Here is a 26,289-nt window from a genome sequence, read left to right as displayed (position 1 = left end):
CATATCAGACAAAATACACTTTAAAATAAAGACCATTACAAGAGTCAAAGAAGGACACTACACAATGATCAAGGGATCAAACCAGGAAGAAGATATAACGATTATAAATATTTATGCACCCAACACAGGAGCGCCTCAATACTAACAGCCATAAAAGGGGAAATGGATATTAACACAGTCATAGTAGGGAACTTTAACACCCCACTTTCACCAGTGGACAGATCAACCAAAATGAAAATAAATAAGGAAACACAAGCTTTAAATGACACATTAAACAAGAGGGACTTAATTGATATTTATAGGACATTCGATGCAAAAACAACAGAATACACATTCTTCTCAAGTGCTCATGGAACATTCTCCAGGATAGATCATATCTTGGGTCACAAATCAAGCCTTCGTAAATTTAAGAAAACTGAAATCATATCAAGTATCTTTTTTGACCACAATGCTATGAGACTAGATATCAATTACAAGAAAAAAAATCTGTAAAAAATACAAACACATGGAAGCTAAGCAATACACTACTTAACAACCAAGAGATCACTGAAGAAATCAGAAAGGAAATCAAAAAATACCTAGAAAAAAATGACAATTAAAACATGATGACCCAAAACCTATGGGATGCAGCAAAAGCAGTTCTAAGAGGGAAGTTTATAGCAATAAAATCCTACCTCAAGAAACAAGAAACATCTCAAATAAACAACCTAACCTTACACCTAAAGCAATTACAGAAAGAAGAACAAAAAAAAACAAAGTTAGCAGAAGGAAAGAAATCATAAGATCAGATTAGAAATAAATGAAAATGAAATGAAGGAAACAGTAGCTAAGATCAATAAAACTAAAAACTGGTTCTTTGAGAAGATAAACAAAATTGATAAACCACTAGCCACACTCATCAAGAAAAAAAGAGAGAAGACTCAAATCAACTGAAATAGAAATGAAAAAGGAGAAATAACAGCTAACACTGCAGAAATACAAAGAATCATGAGAGATTACTACAATCAACTATATGCCAATAAAATGGACAACGTGGAAGAAATGGACACATTCTTAGAAAAGCACAACTTCCAAGACTGAACCAAGAAGAAATAAAAAATATAAACAGATCAATCACAAGCACTGAAAATGAAATTGTGAGTAAAAATTATCCAACAAACAAAAGCCCAGGACCAGATGGCTTCACAACTGAATTCTATCAAACATTTAGAGAAGAGCTAACACATATCCTTCTCAAACTCTTCCAAAATAGAGCAGAGAGAGGAACACTCCCCAACTCATTCTACAAGGCCACCATCAAAACCAGATACCAAAACCAGACAAAGATGTCACAAAGAAAGAAAACTACAGGCCAATTTCACTGATGAACATAGATGCAAAAATCCTCAACAAAATACTAGCAAACAGAACCCAGCAGCACATTAAAAGGATCACACACCATGATCAAGTGGGGTTTATCCCAGGAATGCAAGGATTCTTCAATACACGCAAATCAATCAATGTGATATACCATATTAACAAATTGAAGGATAAAAACCGTATGATCATCTCAATAGATGAAGAAAAAGCTTATGACAAAATTCAACACCTATTTATAAAAAAAAAACCCAGAAAGTAGGCATAGAGGGAACTTTCCTCAACATAATAAAGGCCATATATGACAAACCCACAGCCGACATCGTTCTCAATGGTGAAAAACTGAAACCATTTCCACTAAGATCAGGAACAAGACAAGGTTGCCCACTCTCACCACTATTATTCAACATACTTTTGGAAGTTTTAGCCACAGCAATCATAGAAGAAAAAGAAATAAAAGGAATCCAAATCGGAAAAGAAGAAGTAAAACTCTCACTATACATAATACTATACATAGAGACATGATACTATATATGATAGTATATATAGAGACATGCAGATGACATGATACTATACATAGAGAATCCTTAAGACTCTATCAGAAAACTACTAGAACTCATCAATGACTCTGGTAATGTAGCAGGATACAAAATTAATGCTCAGAAATCTCTTGCATTCCTATACACTAATGATGAAAAATCTGAAAGAGAAATTAAGGAAACACTCCCATTTACCACTGCAACAAAAAGAATACAACACCTAAGAATAAACGTACCTAAGGAGACAAAAGACCTGTATGCAGAAAACTATAAGACACTGATGAATGAAATTAAAGATGATACAGATGGAGAGATATACCATGTTCTTGGATTGGAAGAATCAACATTGTGAAAATGACTATAGTACCCAAAGTAATCTACAGGTTCAGTGTAATCCCTATCAAACTATCAATGGCATTGATCACAGAACTAGAACAAAAAATTACACAACTTGTATGGAAACACAAAAGACCCCAAAAGGCCAAAACAATCTTGAGAAAGAAAAACGGAGTTGGAGGAATCAGGCTCCCTGAATTCAGGCTGTACTACAAAGCTACACTAATCAAGACAGTATGGTACTTGCAGAAAAACAGAAATATAGATCAATGGAACAGGATAGAAATCCCAGAGATAAACCTATGCACATATGGTCACCTTATTTTTGATAAAGGAGGCAAGAATATACAATGAGGAAAAGACAGCCTCTTCAATAAGTGGTGCTGGAAAAACTGGACAGCCCCATGTAAAGGAATGAAATTAGAACACTCCCCAGCACCATACACAAAAATAAACTCCAAATGGATTAAAGACCTAAATGTAAGGGCAGACACTATCAAACTCTTAGAGGAAAACATAGGCAGAACACTCTATGACATAAATCACAGCAAGATCCTTTTTGACCCACCTCCCAGAGAATTGGAAATAATAACAAAAATAAACAAATGGGACCTAATGAAACTTAAAAGCTTTTGCATAGCAAAGGAAACCATAAACAAGACGAAAAGACAACCCTCAGAATGGGAGAAAATATTTGCAAATGAAGCAACTGACAAAGGATTAATATCCAATATTTACAAGTAGCTCAATATCAAAAAAACAAACAACCCAATCCAAAAATGGGCAGAAGGCCTAAATAGACATTTCTCCAAAGAAAATATACAGATTGCCAACAAACACATGAAAGAATACTCAATATCACTTACCTTTAGAGAAATGCAAATCAAAACTACACTGAGGTATCATCTCACAGTGGTCAGAATAGCCATCATCAAAAACATCTACAAACAATAAATGCTGGAGAGGGTGTGGAGAAAAGGGAACCCTCTTGCACTGTTGGTGGGAATGTAAATTGATAAAGACACTATGGAGAACAGTATGAAGGTTCCTTAAAAAACTAAAAATAGAACTACCATATGACCCAGCTATCTCACTACTGGGCATATACCCTGAGAAAACCATAATTCAAAAAGAGTCATGTACCACAATGTTCATTGCAGCTCTATTTGCAATAGCCAGGACATGGAAGCAACCTAAGTGTCCACTGACAGATGAATGGATAAAGAAGATGTGGCACATATATACAATGGAATATTACTCAGTCATAGAAAGAAATAAAACTGAGTTATTTGTAATGAGGTGGATGGACCTAGAGTCTGTCATACAGGGTGAAGTAAGTCAGAAAGAGAAAAACATATAACATATGCTAACAAATATATATGGAATCTAAGAAAAAAAAATGGTTCTGAAAAACCTAGGCACAGGACAGGAATAAAGACAGAGATGTAGAGAATGGACTTGAGGACACAAGGAGGGGGAAGGGTACGCTGGGACAAAGTGAGAGAGTGGCATGGACTTATATATAGTACCAAATGTAAAACAGGTAGCTAGTGAGAAGCAGCCGCATAGCACAGGGAGATAAGCTTACTGCTGTGTGACCACCTAGAGGGGTGGGATAGGGAGGGTGGGAGGGAAACGCAAGAGGGAGGAGATATGGGGATATATGTAAATATATAGCTGATTCACTTTGTTATAAAGCAGAAACTAACACACCACTGAAAATCAATTATAGTCCAATAAAGATGTTAAAAATAAATAAATAAATGAAAGGAATACAAACTTACTAATCCTAAGCTACTTTTTTCTTATAAGAACATAACTTTAATATGAAAATATTTGATAGTAATTCTTAATAAATATGTAGGAAAATATCTTAGAGTAAAATTCTTTGGGAACTACTGATTAATATGTTAAACAGTATAGTAGTTTTGTTCAGTTATCAATTCATCTTCTCCAGAAACACCTGACTATTTCAAAGAAATGCCTTATATTCTTAGAGGAGGAGGTGGCGAGAAGGTGTCAGGAAATATAACAGTTATATGATTTAGGTACTCCGCTACTGTTATCTTTAAAGATCAAACTTATAAGTTTATAAATATTATATTATTATGGCAATACATGGACCTTTAATATTGCACCACCGAAATTAGCAAAACAAAAAAACCACAAACCAAAACAGCTAAAGAAATACCCCCAAAAAAGTCAATAATAGAGGGGAAAACCCAGCTTGAATATAAGTAGACTTTTTTTCATAAAATTACATACAAGTATTTCTAAGGAATGTGTGTGTGTATGTGTGTGTGCCTGTATTCCTATTTCTACTTACATTTATACTTAGAAAAATGACTTCAGTTTCAAGAAACAATGGACAGTACAACCAAACCACACATTTGTTACAGATTAATAACACTTCCTATGTTAAGTTTTTTCATTAATCACATTAAATACGATAAAACTATATTTTATTTCAGAGTTCTGAAACATTGCACCTATCAAGGAAACATATTTTATAGGATAAAAAGTTTAAAATTTATGAAATAAAAGATGCATCAATTCTCAGATTTTTCATATATATTATCAAGGTTTAAAGAAAATTATAAAAATTCATTTAAACGTCAACTCTTATATAAATAGTCCTTGTTAATTTTTTAACCAATAAAACTACTTACATTATTTCCAACTTTCAACTTTTCAATAATTTCAACTATATTCAACATTCCTAATGTAATGATGACCTTTTTTACTTGCAGTCTTTAATTAATTTTCTAAAAGTCCCTGTTCAATTGAGACTACTGCTATCCTCTAGCATAGAAGAAAATATATCTTGCTCATAAACAGATGTAATAAAATCATAACAAAAGGAAGTGGGTTTCTTAAGCAATAAATATTCTTAAAAAAGAAAGCCCATGGCACAACTCAAAGCTAGTTTTTGAAGATAAAATACTATAGAAACAAAAACCAAATTAGAAATACATAACTGAAATGTTTATCATAAAATGAATTCATATTTAATTTTAAAAGCTTAAGGGAAACTTTTGTGAATTTTCTGCATCGCACTGTTCCTCCAAAGAACTCAAAAAACATATTAAAAAATGAGAATCAAGCTATAAATATGTCATAAATCTAGAAAGTTAACTCTTGCAAGCTTACGATAAAAGAAAGCTTCTGCAAAACTGATGAGAGAAGAATTACTGATATTTGGTTCAGAAGATATGACAGCTACTACGTTGAATTTATTCACCAATTGCCCTTCTTGGATTTATCTTTGGATTTACAAGCACCTTCTAGCATGATACCACATACAAAGATGCAATTACAGTTTGGTCATAATTTTTTCATTCAATGATTCATTTATCCATTCATTTATTTAACTGCTATTCATTTAGTGCCTACTATGTGCCAAGCACTGTGTTAGGCATATCTATGTTACCAAGTACCAATATAAATGAGTGGTACATAAAGTATTTTTTTAATTCTTCTTTACTTAATGATGTAAAGCAAGAAGGAAGATGATGAGTAATACATATAATGCAACGGATATGTTTCACTGCTCATCGTTCAAAATGCTATGTTTTAAAACTTTCCTATAAATTACTGCATTGAGATATCCAACAGACTAATAAAGTCTGCATAGTAGACGTCACTTTACGTCTACTAGAAGGAACTATATCCACAGGATAAATTAGAGAATAGAGTTTACTATGAGCTAAAGCCCTCCACTTAGAATATAATCAATTCTGGATTCAAAAAATCCTCCTCTTCAGCATTTTTCAGTTTTGAATGGACAGATATTTTGGAAAGGAGTAACTAGATTTCTGAACCAAGGGAATCTGCAAAATATGGAAAGATTGACAAAGGGCAGAATATGGAGTGAAGTCTATCACATACTATTTTGCACTGAGGAAGCCAAATCTGCACCTAAATAAGAGTATAACAATTTCCTTCATATTTCACAGTAAAGGTTTCATTTTTGAAGAAAAGCAACCTTCTTAATTAGTAGTGGTATGACTTCAGTGTTAATTAGTATTGGTAGCACTTTAAAAATATTTTTGCTATCATCATTGTCAATTTTTAATTGAGCTTGCAATTTTACAGGAATGCCATCATTCTATATACTGTTAATTGGTGGTATTATAATCAGAAAGCATCCCCACCATATTTGCTAGTGAAATTAGTTCATTAGCCTCACAAGAAATAAAGCATAATATATTAAGCATTTCCTGTGATCTAAATACTTCCATGAAAAACAGAAAATACAGATGCTTACAAAACAGACTGTAGAATATGTATACAATACCAAGTTCTGTACAAGTGCTGAAAATCCTTGTTTAAACTCCATTGAGATTAAAGAGAGCTCTGAGAGAAAGTGTCATTTGTTGCAAAGTCATGCAAAAGTGACCACCATGTGGAAAACAATGATCCAAGGGAAAGTAAATATGACTACTTACTAAAAGTGAAGGTTAGATTATAAACAAATAGAAACGAAAAACATGATAGGTGATAGACCTGCTATCAGGTGATAGAGCTGCATCTAGTAAGTGAAGTATTTATAGTTTGTTTTTTTTGTTGTTGTTGTTTTTTGCGGTACGCGGGCCTCTCACTGCTGTGGCCTCTCCCGTTGTGGAGCACAGGCTCCGGACACGCAGGCTCAGTGGCCATGGCTCACGGGTCCAGCAGCTCCGTGGCATGTGGGACCTTCCCGGACTGGGGCACGAACCCGTGTCCCCTGCATTGGCAGGCGGACTCAACCACTGCACCACCAGGGAAGCCCTTCATAGTTTAAATGACTTTCAAAACTTCGTGTAGAAAGTATCACTGTTAAACTATAGGCTATGGTTTTGTTCAAAATTCTCACCAAAATTTGAATATCTGTAGCCTGTTCTTGGACCATCTGAACTGCTTTTGCCAGATCTTCTTCACCTTCTGGAATGCTATAATTGTCATCTGGTATCTAAATCACAGAGAAAGAGAACAATAGGAAGAAGCAGGAATATAAAAATACCTTATTTCATTTTAGAAATAAATTTTCCTCACAAAACAAAGGATCAAAGAAATACACTTTATGTAAGACACCATGTCATTCTGAAGATCTACGAAAAATAAACTAACAAGTAGGCAGCCCTCTGACTTCCTTATAAACATCACTCAATGTTACTACTGATGAACTTGAGGTTAGTTTATGGGCAACTGCTTTTACCTATACTGACAAATGTAGTCTAACAACTCTGCTGAAATAAAAAAGAATGTTAGGCCATCTAAATGCTACCATTCTCTCTGCATCCCAGATTTTCTCCACCATTACTTTTCGTAACTACTAGCAACTGCAAATATCTAATAAATTATGTCTAATATTAAAAAGCAAAACAAAACTCACTGCCTGAATGTTAAGCTCTTGGAAGAATGCAACTGACTCTAGTTATAACATTAATGAGAGTGAACACTTATTGCATGCTTCTTATGTGCTGATCACAGCTTTAAGCCTGCTACATTTATTAACTCATTTCATGTGGTATGTATTAATATTATCTCCATTTTACCAGTAGTAATACAAAGCCTATCTTCTGTGTTTGTCCTGTCTCCTGTTTGCCCTGGCCACAAATGCCAGGCTTGCTTCCACAGTTTCATTCACAGCTTCTGTCATCTTGGAGTGACTCTGCCTTCCAAGTCTCAGATGTAATGATAGGTTCCCTTGGAACAATGAATTAAAGGACAAGTTTGAGACAGTAACTATATTAGACTAAAGTATTGCTAAGTTGAAGGGAACCATAGGATCTGAGCTCCAGCTAGGTAGTAGGAATCTGGGAAACCTAGACTGGATGATTGGGAACACCTGCTGGACAGAGACGACAGACTATAGTGTGGCTCCACAAGGCAGGTGATGAGAAGCTGACTCTGAAGGACAATTAACAAGAAAATCAAAAGAGCCAGATGTGTTAACCAATCTAAATTTTTAAATAGAATTTTCAAACCTCACTCTTAACCAGCTGATTAGCTAAATTCAGTTGAAAAAGTAGCATCACTTAAGAAAAACAAATTTTTTAAGAAAAAATAAAATGAATATTTCACAGGAATGACTATAATGAATTTAAAGAATACATAAAATGAACAAATTACCTCTTCATATTCATAGTCATCTTCAGATGCTTCAGTTATGGTGACCTCTAAATGTACTGTTAAGTTTGAATCTCAAAATAATGGAATAAAATTATTATATTTAAAAATTGAGATAACCTTAAAAATACAGTATTATATCTAAGTATCTCACCAAGTTAGTAAATACATGTAAATTAAGCTATTTTTAAAAATTTCTCTTCCTCATACAGCCTACAATTATAGATGTTTAAAGACAAAATATCTTGTTATTTTAAATTATTATTCAAACAACCCAAACTCATGAAAAACTATATTTTTAATCTATTTACTATCTAATGATTTCCAATTTGATTCTAAGAAGGCTTACAAAAATGTACATGGTATCATAACATAAATTAGAAAGAGATAAGAAAAATGATGGACAGGAAAACTATGACAAGTAAATTTTCAAATACATCTCAAACCACAGTGAATTTTCCAGAACTTCTTAGTCATTCACAAGGCAGTGTGACTTCTTTATTTGGCTTAAAGTATTGTGAATGAGAAAAACAAAGCACACTAAGATTTAAATATAAGTAAAGTATAGATTTCAATGTTTTCATCAATAAAAGATATTTACACCTCCACTCTCTTTCTTACATATCTCAATTTTAAAATTTTCTTCTCAGAAAAGGCAGCCTAATGTTTAAGCAAATATAAACTACTTAATAATCATAACTCAGCAGTTCATAAATTATCAAGATATATCAGCATTAAAATATCAGTAGAAATGATTCTAATAAAAAATTCTAACAGCATTGCTCTAAAACCTTCAAAAATTACAAGTTAGTCTAATTACAAATGAAAACTTCAAGACAACATTTAATTTTAAAAGAAATCAAAATATACGCCAGTAATGCTATTTTGTTGAGCTATTTTGTTGATTGGTCGGTAGGTTTTACATTTTTTTTTCAAATGCACAGACTTTATTAGGCCAAGTTTAAAAGGTAGAAAATTAAACACTTCAGTGCACAGCAGTGGTTATGAAAATCAAAGATTAGATTAGCCTAGTTTTCATTTTGCTGCTGGTTATAAGAAATTTCTCTGTCATCCCATCCTGCAAGAGTAACCTGACGGTGTGTATAACAACTTCTGTTGTTTGTAATAATAACTGATAACACACACATAGTATTTAACAGGAGCTAGGCACTGTCCTAAGGGCTTTACATGTATTAACTCATTTCATCCTCATTCTACCAATGAGGCTGAACTATTATTATCTCTATTTTACAGATCAGGACTCAAATGCAGTTACACAATCAGGACCTAACAGAGTTGGGAATCAGCCCCAGAAGCTTAGGTTTCACTATACTATACTACCTCTCTTGTTAACACAAATTAACATATGTAAATCATTTAGAATGGTGTCTGGCTTATAATAAATACTATATAATTGTTTGTTGTTATTTTCCCTGTTCTGGAAAGAGGTGAGTACCTGTGGAGAAGTCTCCTAAGTCTCCCATGATCTAGTGTTAAGATGAATGGATACATAAAAGACATTCTGAATCTTCCTCCTTTTCTATATTTATATTTTTCTGACACGTTTACTTAATGATATAATATTTCCTTAGGTTCAGCTACAGGAAGTTCAGCCTCTTTTTTATGGAAAAATATGTCCCCTTCTGAGAAACAACTATTAGAAGATATTGTGGGCAGTCACTTGCCTGTAAGTCTCCAGAAAAGTAATGCTATCCTTCATCACTGCTTATACCATAATAAATTTCACAAAGAAGTTACTATTCTAAAATGATCTGGATAGAGTTTATAATTGTAAATAAGCCTACTGCTTATTTATTGTGAGGAAGAAACGTCAAAGCAAAGCTTCTTGAACATGGCTCTATAGAGGAAAAAGTGATTTGTCCTCAAAGCTTTGGAAATATAAAACACTTGTATACTGCTACCAAAAAAAAAATTCTAGGGAACGGATTATAATCACTAATAATATATTCTGTTTCCCATAATCAAAAAAGAGTAAGAGGAAAAATAACTACCATTTTATAAAGCTTAAAAAGTATTGTCACATGGATCATAACCATATGTACTCTTAAAACCCTGTGAGATTGAATGGCACAGATACAGTAATCTCTAAATTGAAAAAAAATAAAGGAAACTAAGTCAGGAAGATGAACAGATTTGGCCAAAATCAAAGATATGAGTGACAAAGACAAGTTTCTTTAATATAAATACCATGAATTTTCAACTACACCATGCTATTTCTACAGTGACACCACAGCAATGTGCAATTTTTACCAATATCCTCAGTAATGAATTCTCACTTATTTGTTTTCCAAACTCTCAAGTGTCACATTACAAACAGATAAATCAAATCCTTTAAACAGCTCAATGTGAAGACCCTAAAGGAAGGGGAAATATAAAAGAGCTACAGGGCTATAGACCCAAAGATTCAATAAACCAAGGGCAAGAGATTAACCAAACAAAAGATCAGGAAGAGTACAAATACCCAAAACAGGAACCAGGATCCTCCTTAATTGATACCGTTAGTACCCACAATATGATGTGAACAGAAAATCTTCCTTCTCAGAAGCAACTTAGTTGAAATGTGATGTTGCAGCATTACTAAAGAAAGAAATGTACTTTCCCATGTATGTTTGCATGCATCTGTCTAGCTGGCTAGCTGGCTCACAACACATGGACAAATGCACAAACAAACCCCAAAACAATTCTGTGGCAGTTTACAGACATGCATACAGCTACAGGGAGATAAAAATAAATGAATATGGATATTAGCAGAGAAAGGGAAACAGTAGAAGTAAGGTACAGTACAGGCCATAAGGTCTCATGAACTTTGTTATATGCCACAGGTTTGACTCTAAGCTTTCCAGCAGTCAGGGTAAAAAGGGAAATGTCATCAGATACCAATTCAAGTATCCATCCAATGAAAACAGATGAATTTCTCAGCAGATGTACAGCAATCTCTGATTCTGAAGCCTGAGAGAAATCACGCTCTTAGGTTTTCATAAAGAGAACACTTTGGACTATACAGATATTGATCCCCTTGGCCCTTGGGACAGCCAGAAAGACAGAGTGAAGCAGGATGTGATGGAGCATCGTGTGTGAAAAAGGTTGGAAAGCACTGCTTTAGAAGCAATATTGGTAGGGTAGAAATGCACAGTTCGTCAAGAACTGCCTGAAAAATAAAACCTTTAATTTTGATTCTACTTTTACTGGGCAACTTTCTCATCTGTAATCTAATCTCTTAGGTGATCCTATTCTCCAGGTAATGTCCATACAATTAAGCTGGTCACAATTTTCATACAAAGTTATTTTTCCACTGCAGAATAATAAACTGGCATTCTGGCTTAATATCAGTTTCTTCTTGCCAAGCTGACTCTGAGCCCCTACAAAACTCCCTTCCCATTACCTTCCTAGTTTCCTTCAAAAAACATCATTGAACTCCAGTTCCAAAATTCATTTTTTTCTTCTCTATTCCACTCAGATCTGGTCCTGCCTTTCTAGAGATTGAGCTTGACTTGACACTTAATTTTGTGCCTAGTTTCTAGTCTGATCTTGCCCAGGGTACTATCTGTGGCCCTCTTTCCTCCCTGGCCTGCACCCACAGTCCACAGCACCACCCCCTTCCAGGCCAGGTACTATATTCTATAGTCATGGCCTTGTCTCAGACTAAGGGTCATTCTCCACACCTCCACTTGCTCTGGAAGGAATTTAGTAGTACTTGTGAGTTTGCATACTACGAATTAGTTCCCTGGTACTTCATCACCACCAGTGAACTAGTAGTTTCTCCACAAACAGAATCTGCACCAGATCCTGACCTTGCAGATCTTGTCAGAAAATAGGCCAATATACACCCACACTGAAACTGCCAGGAAGCCCTAAATCCACCAAGTACTACAGAAGATACAACTGCAAGAAACTTTAGAGAGGCATTTCAGCTGGCCTAATGGAGCCGAGTTTGATGTGACAGTTGGTATGATGGGGTCACAAACAAGGTTGTGCAAATGGACCACAGTCAGAAAGAAATGAACAATTTTCAGATGTGAGCAGCATACAAAGTTCCTCACACACTGGTCTCCTCCACTACTGCATCTGTAGGTAGTGATCACTGCCAGTAGCACCAGCTTTATAAAGAACTGGAGTGAAACATAAAGCTAATTATATTTTACATGATTTCCCAAAGCTAATATAGACAGAAATTGTTTTGTAATCTTTGATATCACTGCAGAATCAATGTACACAAAGGCAATCTAAAGTCTAGCCTGGATACTCCATGATCAACATTTTACTCACTAAATTGAAATAAAAGAAATGTATTGTAAATACCAAACATTATAGTCATGTTCCCTTTCTTAGGAAAGCCAGTTTAGATAAAGTAAGTTAACTGAAAATAGACCAAAGATGGCAAATAACTGGCACATTTGCTGTCATAATTCCCATTGCTGTTTGCTTCCTTCAGTCTTTCCTACCAAGTCTTAATACCACATACCATGGAACCACTACCAATTCAATAGAATTGGCAAATGTAGAAATTTATTGGCCACTCCTGCCTAAGACAGCTGTTGCCCATCTTCTGCCTCAAAACCTGGAAAATAATTTTCTTTCAATGTATAAGACTGATGATTCTCATAGTGGATGGTGGTGTAAGTTTTTTCAACTTCTAAACCAGGAGACCCAAAGATATGAGGTCTATATATTATACCTCTATCTGAAAATATAAAGGCTAGAGGTTAAGATATTTGTCTACAGCCTTGCTACTCCAATTACAGTCTTTAGATCAGCCACACCAGCAGCACCTGGGAACCTGTTAATGATGCAGAATCTCAACCCCTGAAACCCGCACTTACTGATTTAGAATCTTCATTTCAAGATCCATATCTTGGATTCATATATACAGTAACATCTGCCTAGTCTAGAAGACACAGAACAAAATATAATTTTTTCTCTCCAAATAATCTATGACTTTTGTGCATGTAAAATTCAGCACTCCAGGTTTAGTAACATGCCTCTACATTCTACATTTAAATTGTCTATCCTTTTTATTTGAATATATGTAGGATGCAGTTAAGCACCCATGAGCAAATCCAGTTTTCCAATGATAATAAGAAATACACTACTTGAGAACATAATGATTATTAAGGATTTTACTAATATCTTCTTACTTAATACTATAAATATTCCAGAGAAGGAACATCTTAGAGGAAAAAAAATAACTAAGTGTTAAAAGCAATAAATAACTAAATAACTTTTAAAAATAACAAAAGTTCTGTTTTAATTAAACAAAGTTATCAGTAAACATTACCACTGCAGTGAGATACTGGCTAAGAATATTACTTAAGAAGAAAAGCATGCATCTTAGATGGGGTATTGGTTTAGTGTGATCACCATATTTCAGGGTCTGGAATCCTTAATTTGCATTTTTGAAACAGTTGACTTTGGGACTGCATCCATAGTTGGTTAGCCTCAAAGGACAGCCTTAAACTCAGTCAACTCACAAACTGCTGCTGGGGCCAAAGGAGACCTTTTCAGGGGTCAGCAAATTTATGTCCATGATCTAAGTCAAATTCTTAGCGTTAAAATGTCTAGAGAAAGATAAAATAGTAATCAAAAGCCAGTTAGGGGAGCAGAGAATCAGCACAAAGGGAGGTAGGTTAGAAAAACAATACTACTTTGGGGGCTCTACTTCCCTGGAGTCCATGCATTTCATTACTCTTCCTTGAATAAGGTCTTTCTTTAGACAAGTAGCAAAAAAATCAATTAAGCATTACCTTTCTTAATACAATTCATTCCAGCCTGCATCTCTCAGCTGGAATAGGCACTCCTAAATGTCTGCAGCCACACATTAAAAGGCAACCCCTGATCACTACTATGAGTGAAAACCTCTCTCAAGTTGTATTGATTTCTAATAGAGCATTCATTCATGAGATGACCAATCTTCTTTACAATTACTAGAGATACCTACTTGCCCGTTTACAGATCACATTGTTAAAATCTAGCCTTATATTTTACAATGCTGCAAATACCTTAATAAAAAATAGTTCACTAGAGGATTCATATATTCCATGATTAGATTTCTTAAAGTTCAGGAGATAGCTAAGTAAGATAAGAACTATGTCGTGTAAGTTTGCATCTCGCCCTATACAAGTTTAAAAATTAAAAGCAGTGATATCATGGAGTGCTTCAGAAGAGATCTAGGTGGCACCACTACAGCTAGGAGGTTACAAGGCAGGGGTGTTTCAAGGGTAATAATTCTATTTCCTGGACACATTCTCTAAACTGTCATAAAGAATGTGAGGCTTCTCTTAATAAAGCCACTCACCCTCATAGTGGATCCTGGATATGTTTCTGGTTCAGATCACACTAACCTTTACATGTTCTTTATGTCTGAATGTTTAAGAGCAAAGAAAAGGGTGATTTCCTGGAGAATTTGAGTCAAGCCCTTTCATAAGCCTTGCTCAATATTAACAGCTCATTGTCTAGTGTTCTTGGAGCATCTATTCAGTCATAAATAAGGAAAGTCCAAGACCAAATGTAGTGGATTAGAAGTGATTAAGTATATGTGCAAAGTACAGATCAGATTTCTGATTCATTAGTGCATATTATAATTTTTATTTATCCACTGCAATAGCTCAATTAAATTACCTTTAAACTAAAGACCTTAAACCCATAAAAGTCTCACTTCAGCAACTATCATAATCACCTTGAGAAACAATGTCAAATAAAACTATACAGTCAACTCGTAATAATGCATGTTAAGAGAGCTCAGGATACAGGGATAATTATCATTCAAAAGTAATCCTCAAACTTCATTTAACTAAGAGTTAAAGGCTCTCACATGACTAAATCTCTTACCTGAAGACTGAATGTAGGAAAACTGATTGGTTAAATGTTTAGTAACTACTGGCTACCCTTTGGTTGAAACCAAAAATAGTCAACAAAAGAGAAAAGGAGGAAAAGCAAAGTGACTAGATAATTCACAAAGAGGATAATAAAATCCTCAAAGGGTGGGATCAAAATGGCAGAGTAAGAAGAACTTGAGCTCACCTCCTCCCATGGACACACCAAAACTACAACTACATATAAAGCAACTCTGAGAATGACCTGAAGACTAGTAAGACGGGTAGGAGGGGTAGAGGTGTGATCTGGTCACCCACATCTCCAGTGTGGCAACCCACAAGCATGAGGGGATATCATAACCACGGAAGCCCTTGCTAAAGAGCAAGGGGTTCAAGTCCCACATTGGTAACCCCAGGCCAGGGGACCTACATGAGAAATATGAGCCCCCATAAGGCCTGACTTTGAAAACCAGTGGGGCTTACATGCAGAAGAGCTAGAGAGCTCTTACAAGAAACAAAAACTCTACCCTTAAAGGGCTCATGCACAAACTCACTCACTCTGAGTCCCAGCACATAGACAGCAGACTGAATAATGTGTGGCTTCTAGCTGACCTACCAAAGCCACCCCAGCATGTCTCTGGCCTGTGCCCACTTCATCTCTAGCTTCCCTGACAAGGCAGCCATCACTGAGCATATCCCAGGACCCTCCCTCTTTCCCAGCCCATGCCCACTTCAGTTCCAGCCAGCCTACCAAAGCCAACTAGCACATGCAGTCTATAGAGGGAATGCTCCTACACAAGGCCATGACTTCAATACTAGGGAAAATAACTGTTTTGCCTAATTCATAGAAACAAACACAGAAAGTAAAACAAAATGAGGATGCAGATAAATATGTTCCATATGAAAGAACTTGATAAAACCTCAGAAAAAAAAACCTAATGAAATGGAGATAAATAATTTGCCTGATAAAGACTTCAAAGTAATGGTCATAAAAATGCTCACCGAACTCAAAAGAATGGATGAACACAGTGAGAAATTCAATAGAGAGTTAGAAAATATAAGAAAAACCCAACCAGAGTTGAAGAATAAAATAACTGAAATGAAAAATACACTATAGGGAATTACAACAGGTTGGAAGATACAGAAAAATACATAAGCAATCTGGAAAACAGAATAGTGGAAATCACCCAATCTAAACAGCAAAAATAAATGAAGAACTAAAAAAGGAAGATAATTTAAGGAACCTCTAAAACAACATCAAGCATGCTAATATTCATATTATAGGGGCCCCAGAAGGAAAAGAGCAAGAAGGATGGGTCAGAAAACATATTTGAAGAAATAATAACTGAAAACTTCCCTAACTTGGAAATGGAAACATACCTAAGTCCAGGAAGTACAAAGAATCCCAAACAAGATAAACCCAGAGACAGCCACACCTAGACACACTATAACTAAGATGGCAAAATTTAAAGATAAAGAGAGAATTTTAAAGGCAGCAAGAAAAAACCAACTAGTCACATACAAGGAAACCTCTATAAGACTAAGGCTGATTTTTTTCAGCAGAAACTTTGCAGGCCAGAAGAGAGTGGCATGATATATCAAAAGAAAAAACTTACAACCAAGAATACTCTAGCTGGCAAGGTTATCATTCAGAATTGTAGCAGAGATAAAGAATTTCCCAGACAAGCAAAAACTAAGAGTTCATCACTAGTAAACCAGTTTTACAAGAAATGTTAAAGGGGCTTCTTTAAATGGAATAAAAGGCCATAACTAAGAATAAGAAAATATACAAAAAAAAAAAAAATTTCACTGGTAAAAGCAAAGACATAGTAAAGGCAGTGGATCAGACATTTAAAAAGCTAGTATGAAGGTTAAAGACAAAAGTCATAAAGTCAACTATAACTACAATAAGCAGTTAAGGAATACACAAAGTAAAAAGATGTAAAATATGGCATCGAAAACATAAAACATGGGGGGAGTATAAATGTAGTGCTTTTACAATGCATTCAAACTTAAGCAACTTTCAAGTACACTGCTGTATAGCTGTCACCTACAAGAGACTCATTTCAGATCTAAAGACAGACTGAAAGTGAGGGGATAGAAAAAGATATTCCATGCAAAAAGAGAAAAAAAGAAAGCTGGCTTAGCAACACTCATATCAGACAAAATAGGCTTTAAAATAAAGACTGTAACAGAAGACAAAGAAGGGCATTATATAATTCTAAAGATGTCAATCCAAGAAGAGGATATAACATTCATAAATATTTATGCACCCAACAAAGGAACATCTAAATATATAAAGCAAATAATAACAGACATAAAGGGATAAATTGACAGTAGTAAAATAATAGTAGGGAACTTTAGCACACCACTAACATCACTGGATAGATCATCCTGATAGAAAAATCAATAAAGAAACATTGACCTTAAATGGCACATTAGGCCAGATGAACTTTATACAAATATACAGTACATTCCACCCAAAACCTGCAGAATACACATTATCTTCAAGCGCTATTGGAACATTCTCAATGAAAGATCATGTACAGCCACAAAGCCAGTCTCAATAAATTTAAGAATACTGAAATCATAGAAAGCATCTTTTCCAACCACAACAGTATGGACCTAGATACCAATAAAAAAAAAAGAAAACTGGAAAAAAAAAAAAAACACATGGAGGCTAAACAACACACTACTAATCAACCAATGGACCAATGAAGAAATCAAAGAGGAAATTAAAAAATACCTTGAGGGCTTCCCTGGTGGCACAGTGGTTGAGAGTCCACCTGCCAACGCAGGGGACACGGGTTCGTGCCCCAGTCCAGGAAGATCCCACATGCCGCGGAGCAGCTGGGCCCATGAGCCATGGCCGCTGAGCCTGAACGTCCGGAGCCTGTGCTCCACAACGGGAGAGGCCACAGCAGTGAGAGGTCCGCGTAATGCAAAAAAATAAATAAATAAAATAAAATACCTTGAGACAAATGAAAATAGAAATACAATCTTCCAAAATCAATGGGCTGTAGCAAAAGCAATTCTAAGAGGGAAGTTTCTAGTGATACAGGCCTCCCTCAAGAAACTAGAAAAATCTCAAATAAACAACCTAAATTATACCTAAAGGACTAGAAAAAGAAGAACAAAGCCTAAAATTAGTAGAATGAAGTAAATGAGAAAGATCAGAACAGAAATAAATGAAATAGAAACTAAAAAAAACAATAGAAAAGATCAATGAAACAAAAAGCTGTTTCTTTGAAAAGGTAAACAAGATTGATAAAACTTCAGCCTGACTATTCAAGAAAAAAAGAGAGTGCCCAAATAAATAAAATCAGAAATGAAGCGTAGTTACAACCAATACCACAGAAATACAATCAAAATAGACTTCTACAATTATATACCAACAAACTAGATAACCTGGAAGAAATATACAAATTTCTAGAAACATATAATCTTCCATGACTGAATAAGGAAAAAATAGATAATCTGAACACACTGATTATTAATAATAAAAATTGTATCAGCAATCAAAAAACTCCCAGAAAACAAAAGTACAGGACCAGACAGCTTCGCAGGGTGATTTACCAAACATTTATACAAAAGTTAATACCAATTCCAAAAAATTGAAGAAGGAACACTTCCAAACTCATTCTATGAGGCCAGGGATATCATGATACCAAAACCAGACAAAGACACTACAAAAAATGAAAGTACAGGCCAATATCCCTGATTAACATAGATGCAAAAATCCTTAACAAAATATTAGCAAACCAAATTCAACAATACATTTAAAGGGATCATACATCATAATCAACTGGAATTTATTCCAGGAATGTAAGGATGGTTCAATATCCATAAATCAATCAATGTGATACACCACATTTACAAAAAATAAAAATCACATCATGATCTCAATAGATGCAGAAAAAGCATTTGACAAATTTCAATATAAACCTATGATAAAAACTCTCAACAAAGTGGGTATAGAGGGAATACACCTCAGCACAATAAAGGCCATAGATCACAAACACACAGCTAATACAAAGCTCAATGGTGAAAAGCTTAAGGCTTTTCCTCTAAGATTAGAAACAAGATAAGGATTCCCAATCTCACCACTTTTATTCAACATATTACTGGAAGTTCTAGCCACAGCAATCAAACAAGAAAAAGAAAAGACATACAAATCAGATAGGAAGAAAACTGTCACTATTTACAGATGACATGATACTATTTATAGAAAACTCCAAAGACTCCACCAAAAATTATCAGAAATTATAAATGAATTCAATAAAATTTCAGGATACAAAATTAGTATACAGAAATGTGTTGTCTATCTCTACACTAATAACAAACTATCAAAAAGCAAAATAAAGAAAACAATCTCATTTACAAGTGCATCAAAAAGAGTAAAATAGCTATGAATAAATTTCACCAAGGAGATGAAACACCTATACTCTGAAAATGGTAAGATATTGATGAAGAAAATGGAAGCAACACAAATGAATGAAAAAACATACTGTGCTCATGGATAGGAAGAAAAAATATTGTTAAAATATCCATACTACTCAAAGCAATCTACAGATTCAAAGAAATCCTATCAAAATATCAATGGCATTTTTCACAGAACTGGAACAAATAATCCTAAAATTTGTATGGAAACACAAAAGACCCTGAATATCAAAGCAATCTTAAGAAATAAAAAAAAAGCTGGAGTTATCACACTCCCTGACTTCAAACAATGCTACAAAGCTATAGTAAGCAAAACTGTAAGGTACTAGCACAAAAACAGGTACATAGATCAATGGAACAAAACAGAGGGCCCAGAAATAAACTCTTATTTATATGGTCAAGTAATCTACAAGGAAGCGAGAATATACAATGGAGAAAAGACAGCTGCTTTATTTTATATATTTTTTTTTGTGTGTGATATGAGGGCCTCTCACTGTTGTGGTCTCTCCCGCTGTGGAGCACAGGCTCCGGACGCGCAGGCTCAGCGGCCACAGCCCACAGGCCCAGCCGCTCCGTGGCATGTGGGATCTTCCCGGATCGGGGCACGAACCCGCGTCCCCTGCATCGGCAGGCGGACTCTCAACCCCTGCGCCACCAGGGAAGCCCGACAGCTGCTTTAATAAATGGTGTTGGGAAAACTAGACAGTCACAAGCAAAAGAATGAAACAGGACCATTTTTTTTTACCATATACAAAAATAAAATCAAAATGGATTAAAGAATTAAATATAAGACATTAACCATAACACTTCTGGAAGAAAACATAGGCAGTATGCCCTTTGATTTTTTTTGGACCTGTTGCCTCAGGCAAAAGAAACAAAAGCAAAAATAAATGAGACTACATCAAACTAGAAATATTTTGCATAACAAAAGAAACCAACAAAATGAAAAGGGAAAGAGAACTCTACTAAATGGGAAAAGATATTTACAAATGATATATCTGATAAGGGGTTAATATCCAAAATATATAAAGAACTCACACAATTCAACATCAAAAAAGTCAACAATCCAATTAAAAATGGGCAGATGACCTGAATAGACATTTTTCCAAGGAATATATATAGATGGCCAACAGACACATGAAAAGGTTCTCAACATCTTTAATCATCAGGGAAACACAAATCAAAACCACAGTGAGATATCACCTCACACCTGTCAGCATAGCTATTATCAAAAGCCAAGAAATAACAAGTGTTGGTGAGCATGTGAAGAAAAGGGAACCCTCCTGCACTGTTGAGGGGAATGTAAATTGGTGCAGCCACTATGGAAAACAGTACAGAGGTTCCTCAAAAAATTTAAGAGAACTACAATATGATCCAGCAATTCCACTTCTGGGTACTTATCCAAAGGAAAAAAACACTAATTTGAAAAGATATATGCACTGTATGTTCATTGCAGCATTATTTAAAATAGCCAACATATGGAAGTAACCTAAGTGTCCATCAACAGATGAGTGGAGAAAGAAAATGTGGTACACATATATACAATAGAATATTACTCAGCCATTAAAAAAAAAACAAAAAACTGAAATCTTGCCATTTGCAACAACATGAATGTACCTTGATGGTACCACGCTAAGTAAAATAGTCAAACACTGCATGATTTCACTTATATGTGGAATCTAAAAAAAAACCAAACAAGCTCAGAAGTAGTTTCATAGATATAGAGAAAAAACTAATGGATGTCAGAGAAGAGGGAGATGGGGGGTTGCGTGAAAGAGATGAAAGGAATTAAGAGGTACAATCTCCCAGTTATAAAATAAATATATTATGGTGTTGTAACATACAGCATAGGGACTATAATCAGTAATAATGCAATAACTTTGTATGGTGACTTACAGTAACTAGTCTTATACTGGTGATCATTTCATAATGTATAAAAATGTTGAATCACTATGTTGTACACCTGAAACTAATATAACATTGTAAGTCAGTTACACTTCAATTAAAAAATTCCTGAAAAGTTATAGTTGCTTATATTTGTAAATGTGATTACTTGGAGGAGTCTTTGCAAGATAGGTTTTTTGCAATCTGCTATATGTTGGCAGCTATAACTCGGTGATCTCCCTGCAAATTAAGTAAACCAGATTTTCATTAGTGAAAGTTGTGCTATATTGCAGTCTCACCACTTATTTCACAAAGATGTTTGCAAAAAAAGTTATCTCACTATGTTTGTCTCATGTTAACAATTAAACTATTGTGATAGAAATCACTTTAATGCTGACAGATATAAGATGCCTGGTTATCACTAGTATGGACATTGGATAACTTTATACTTTGATGTAGATTAGCGCTGAAAGAGTCGTTGAATTGTTTTTTAATTTAAAAAGGAAGATTACTGGAAAAGACAGCTTGTTAAGAGCTAGGAAAATAGAGTATAAAACCTCACTTAAGACACTAGAGCACCCACATATTTCATTCAAATTTATTTCAAACTATTTGAACATATTCCTGTAAAAATCATGTTTGCACTGAATGAAACACTATATATTTTCTTTGAGCTTTTCAACCAAGTTCTTCAAAGCTCCCTGTAGCAGGGATGTATACTGGGCCTGAGTCAGGACAGGTTAATCAGTTTAAAAGCCTACAAAATGAATCATTGCTGGATCTCTGGAATCTTGAATTAAATCCGGGGGGATTATATTTGGACAAAAATATAAGGTAGATTTTGCAGTTTCCTTGATACCTTTAAGAATAAAACAGATGACCCATCTCTCTCCTATCTGCCTGAAGAATGGAGTAGTTATCTTTTTCTCATGAACCCTCCCCCTCTCCTCAGTACCATTAATTTAGAGAAGGGGAGCTCAAAAGCTTTACACAAGAAATAGTGAACCTAATTATCCACATATGGCTATTCAATTTTTCTGGTTATTTCCGATGATAATCGCTCATCACTGTCTGACCTTGTTTCTTCCTAACATCTCTGAGCCTCGTCAGGTCATGAGGTTACCATTTAGTTGCTAAAGGTGTGTGTGGGGGTGTATTTTATCATTAAGTAGCCCAAATTGAAACTACCCAGTAAGTAGATGCTACCAAAACAAATCACTTAAGCATTAGACAACTGGACCCTCTACAGGATCCAGCTGGATATTCTGAGCTTCCTCCTTCCTCTCCTTAAAGCCTAGAGGTAGCGGTCTTTTCCTTAACCTCCTGATGTTGCCCTACGGATTTATTTTCACGGCATTCTGAAGGTTTGGGGGCTTAAGAAAACCCCTGAGGTAAAGGAGGGTTGGATTAATTTGTTGTGCTACTTTAAAACAAAATTGCAAAGTTTACTGAGTGGTGACTACTAACTTTTTCCAACAGGAACACATCAGCCTACAACTACTACAAGGCGAAAAATTACAGTAGGTAAGTATCAGGGGGTCGCGGTGGCGTTGAAACCACCTACAGGTCCAACAGGGTCTCTACCGGCTGGGTGACCGCAAGCTTCACAGGGCACCCAGAGCGGGAAGCCCGCGCCCTCGCCCCCAACACCCGTTACCGCGGCCAGCGTCTGGGTGCTGAGCCTACTCGGGAAGGATACGCTCCAGGTAGTAGGCGCCCTCGGCGGCCACCGCCTCCGCGGTGTCCCCGGCAGCCGTCGAGCCCATGCCCAACGCTTCTTCCAGAACCCGCAGGGCCGAGGAAGGCATCCCTTGCTGAGTAGCCATCTGAAGCTCTCCAGGTGCCTGCCCCTTGCTACCGCACCGCGCCCCTCAGGGCAACCGCGAAGACGCTTCAGTACGAACACACGCAGCTCTCGCGAGAGCCTCTCATCCTTCACCCCTCCCACAGCGCGGGCTCCGGACCCGGAAGGGCTGCTCAGAGCCCTAAGTGGGGGTGTTCTCCTCGCTTCCTGCGTTACTGGGGCAACCTCGTTGCCTAGTTACCCTGAGCCCTCAGGATGCAGTTCCTGGACTGGACGAGATAAAATGAAGCAGTGGACTTGGCTTACACACCTTTTCTTACCGAGGTAGCTTGGTTTTCTTCAGTTTTGACCCTAGCATTTGTTTTTCACTTCGTTTTCTTCTCTAAATTGTCTTTCTGTTGGTTCTTACATGCCAATCATCAGTCCCCAGATTTTTAGGTATGTGTATAGAGCCCTAGTTGTCCCCAGGGAAAACTAATGGAAAAGAGGAAGATCCTCAGTACCTGGAGAAAAAGAAAGTCCTAAAAATCATAATTGAGAGATTGGCCCAGGGGAACTACCAATAAAGAACTAGGATGGTCACCCTAGTCAATTCCATTCTCGTACACATTCAAAATATTTATCTGGACGTCTGTTTTCTCTTTGGTTTTATACTCTGGGACTTGGAATTGTAGTTGTAACGTTGATTCTTACCAAAGTAAAGCCATTTCCATAAGAATTTTGAGGTACAAATTGTCCTAACATAATGTATAATAAATGATATTTGCCCAATCATGTGCAGTCCTTTTGCTATGACAGAATCTTCCTCGGGTTTATATTGTGTATGTATCAGAACCATCTACAGGGCCCTTTTATTTACGGATTCTTTTTCATCCTACATTCTAATGAAAATTGGATGCCAAACAGCACCTCATTATAAAAATTTTCATTTATTACCAAAAAAAACATAGTGGCAACTTCTAATGAGGTGATTAAGAGCTTCAATGTTGGAACCAGAGAGGCTGCATTCAGGGCCTGGCTCCACCATTACTAGCTATGAAACCTTGGGCAAACCACTTAATGCCTCCAGGCCCCAGTTTCCTCATTTTTAAAATGGGGATATTATTACCTACCTCAAAGTATTGTTGCAAGAGGTAAAACAGCATAAAGAGTTGAGAACTCACCAGTCACATGGTAGACACTAAGAAATAGCTGTTATTTGTACTTAATTGTTTGGTTTGGTTTGGGGATTTTTTTTTTTAGCATACTCAAGCATCACAATTAGATGTAATAGTTAGAGAATTCATCCCTAGTAGTATTTATTCTTTTAATAACTTACTCCTTGTCATTGACTTCTCATATCAAACATATCCCGAGTGCTTATTAAGATGCAAGAAGAATTATAAGGGGCTGAAAATTCAGGGAACTCTGAAATTGGGGAATCCACTGCTTTTCTCGAAAGCCTGCTCTTCCTTCGAAAGGGAAGAATTTCCTCATCCCTCAAGGTTTTTTCCTGTGAGCACAAGCCTGAGATATGACCTGGGTGAGGAGTGTCAGGGCCTTGCACACTCAGCAAGACATGTAGAAACATGAGAGAACCATAAAGGAGGGTGTCTCTGAACAATTAACGTATACTTTGATTTTGTTGTCTGTTATAACAGCTCTTCTCTTAATTTTTAGAGGTAGTATGTCATGTTTTACAGACAGGTTTGAATCCTGGCACTTCTTTATGACCTTAAGTAACTTAAGCTCTGCGAGCCTTAGTTTCCTCCTCTCTAAAACAGAGACTTTAATATCCACCTTGCTAAAATATAGATTAAATGAAATCAAATATGTAAGAAGCACTGAAGATCATGAAGAAGCAAAGCCTCTACCTACAAAAGTGAATCTTGCTCATTCAGAAATTTTTTTTTCACAGCTTTTTTCTTTAAAGAAAAGTGTAATAGACATCTAAATTTCCATTCCTCATAAAGCTTTTTTAAATTGTTTCATTGGGTATAGGGCTTAAAAATCACTATTAAATGCAGATAAAGTTACCCCTCCAAAAAATGTCCAGTATATTAAATATTTTCAACAAATGTCAATAAAATTTACTTAAATTATTGAGAGAATTTGCCAGTCTCAAATTGGATATTATATTTATAAGGAACTTAAATATATAGAAAAATTTTTAAGACAAAACTTAAATATTTTTAGAAATGTCCAGAATTCAAAAAAGGAGATATTAAGAATCATAAGAAAACAAATAAATTATGACCAGTATCCACCATTTAAGGCAGAGAAGAAGTGGAAAAGATTCTGGTCAGAAGAGCTAAAAATATAAAAATGGCTTATAACTTAAGTATCATTACTCCACTCCTCAAAAAAATGTTTTTTTAAATTCTGGAAGTCTCATTTTCTAAGTGTTACAAATAACCAAAGTTTTAACTCAGAACTACCAGTTCGATTACATCCATTTCATGATGTTCAAATTTAGATGTCACCCAAGATGTTTTTGGCTTCCCTACAATTTAAACACATTTCACAGGACCAGAGCAGCAGTGCATTTAAAAATTCAAATTAGTAGTGTCTTTAAAACCTTACTTTGTAAACCTTTAGATTTCTACAATGGATGAGTAATATTTTTAAAAGCAATTAAATAAAAGCAAAAGTAATCTTAACAAATACAAACAGAACCAATAATTTCCTTCAGATAAAAATTGGGATGCAACCTTCTGTAGTGATTGCTAATATCTTAAAACCAGTATGTCTTTGCAATGGATGAATTTGAAAATAATCCTTTTACATTGGAATTCTTGTTCCATTAATTGCTGGTTTAATTTTAAAGAAGTGTGAAAGCCTTACTAAGAAAAAGCAAAAACTTCAGATCACAGTAGTGGTTTCAGTTATAACGCTATCCTATAGTCCTTACATTCTATAGTCCTTACTTTTTAAAATATTTCACAATATTTTAAGTGTAAAAAAAGAAAATTGCCTTAACATTTTGATAAATGAACAGCAAGCCATCTAG

General features: G+C 35.5%; 1 protein-coding gene across 2 annotated transcripts in view; it reads right to left on the bottom strand.

The window, feature by feature from the left end:
- Positions 1-23,463, bottom strand: part of SPAG16 (sperm associated antigen 16) — an 860,968-nt gene extending 837,505 nt beyond the window's left edge. The window contains exons 1-3 of one of the 2 annotated variants that reach the window (XM_067027549.1): positions 23,196-23,463; positions 8,346-8,392; positions 7,087-7,182 (exon numbers count right to left, since the gene is read on the bottom strand). In XM_067027549.1, the coding sequence (XP_066883650.1) occupies positions 7,087-7,182; positions 8,346-8,392; positions 23,196-23,322 (270 nt within the window). In that variant the 5' untranslated portion in view covers positions 23,323-23,463. The remainder of the gene's footprint in view (positions 1-7,086; positions 7,183-8,345; positions 8,393-23,195) is intronic. The other variant, XM_059052920.2, reaches the window with a different exon arrangement.
- Between the last annotated feature and the right edge of the window lie 2,826 nt (positions 23,464-26,289).

This window comes from Kogia breviceps, chromosome 2 (assembly GCF_026419965.1).
Source record: "Kogia breviceps isolate mKogBre1 chromosome 2, mKogBre1 haplotype 1, whole genome shotgun sequence".
NCBI lineage: Eukaryota > Metazoa > Chordata > Mammalia > Artiodactyla > Physeteridae > Kogia > Kogia breviceps.
The sequence above is the reverse complement of the archived record's forward strand: the minus strand, read 5'-3'. Positions and strand labels throughout refer to the sequence as shown.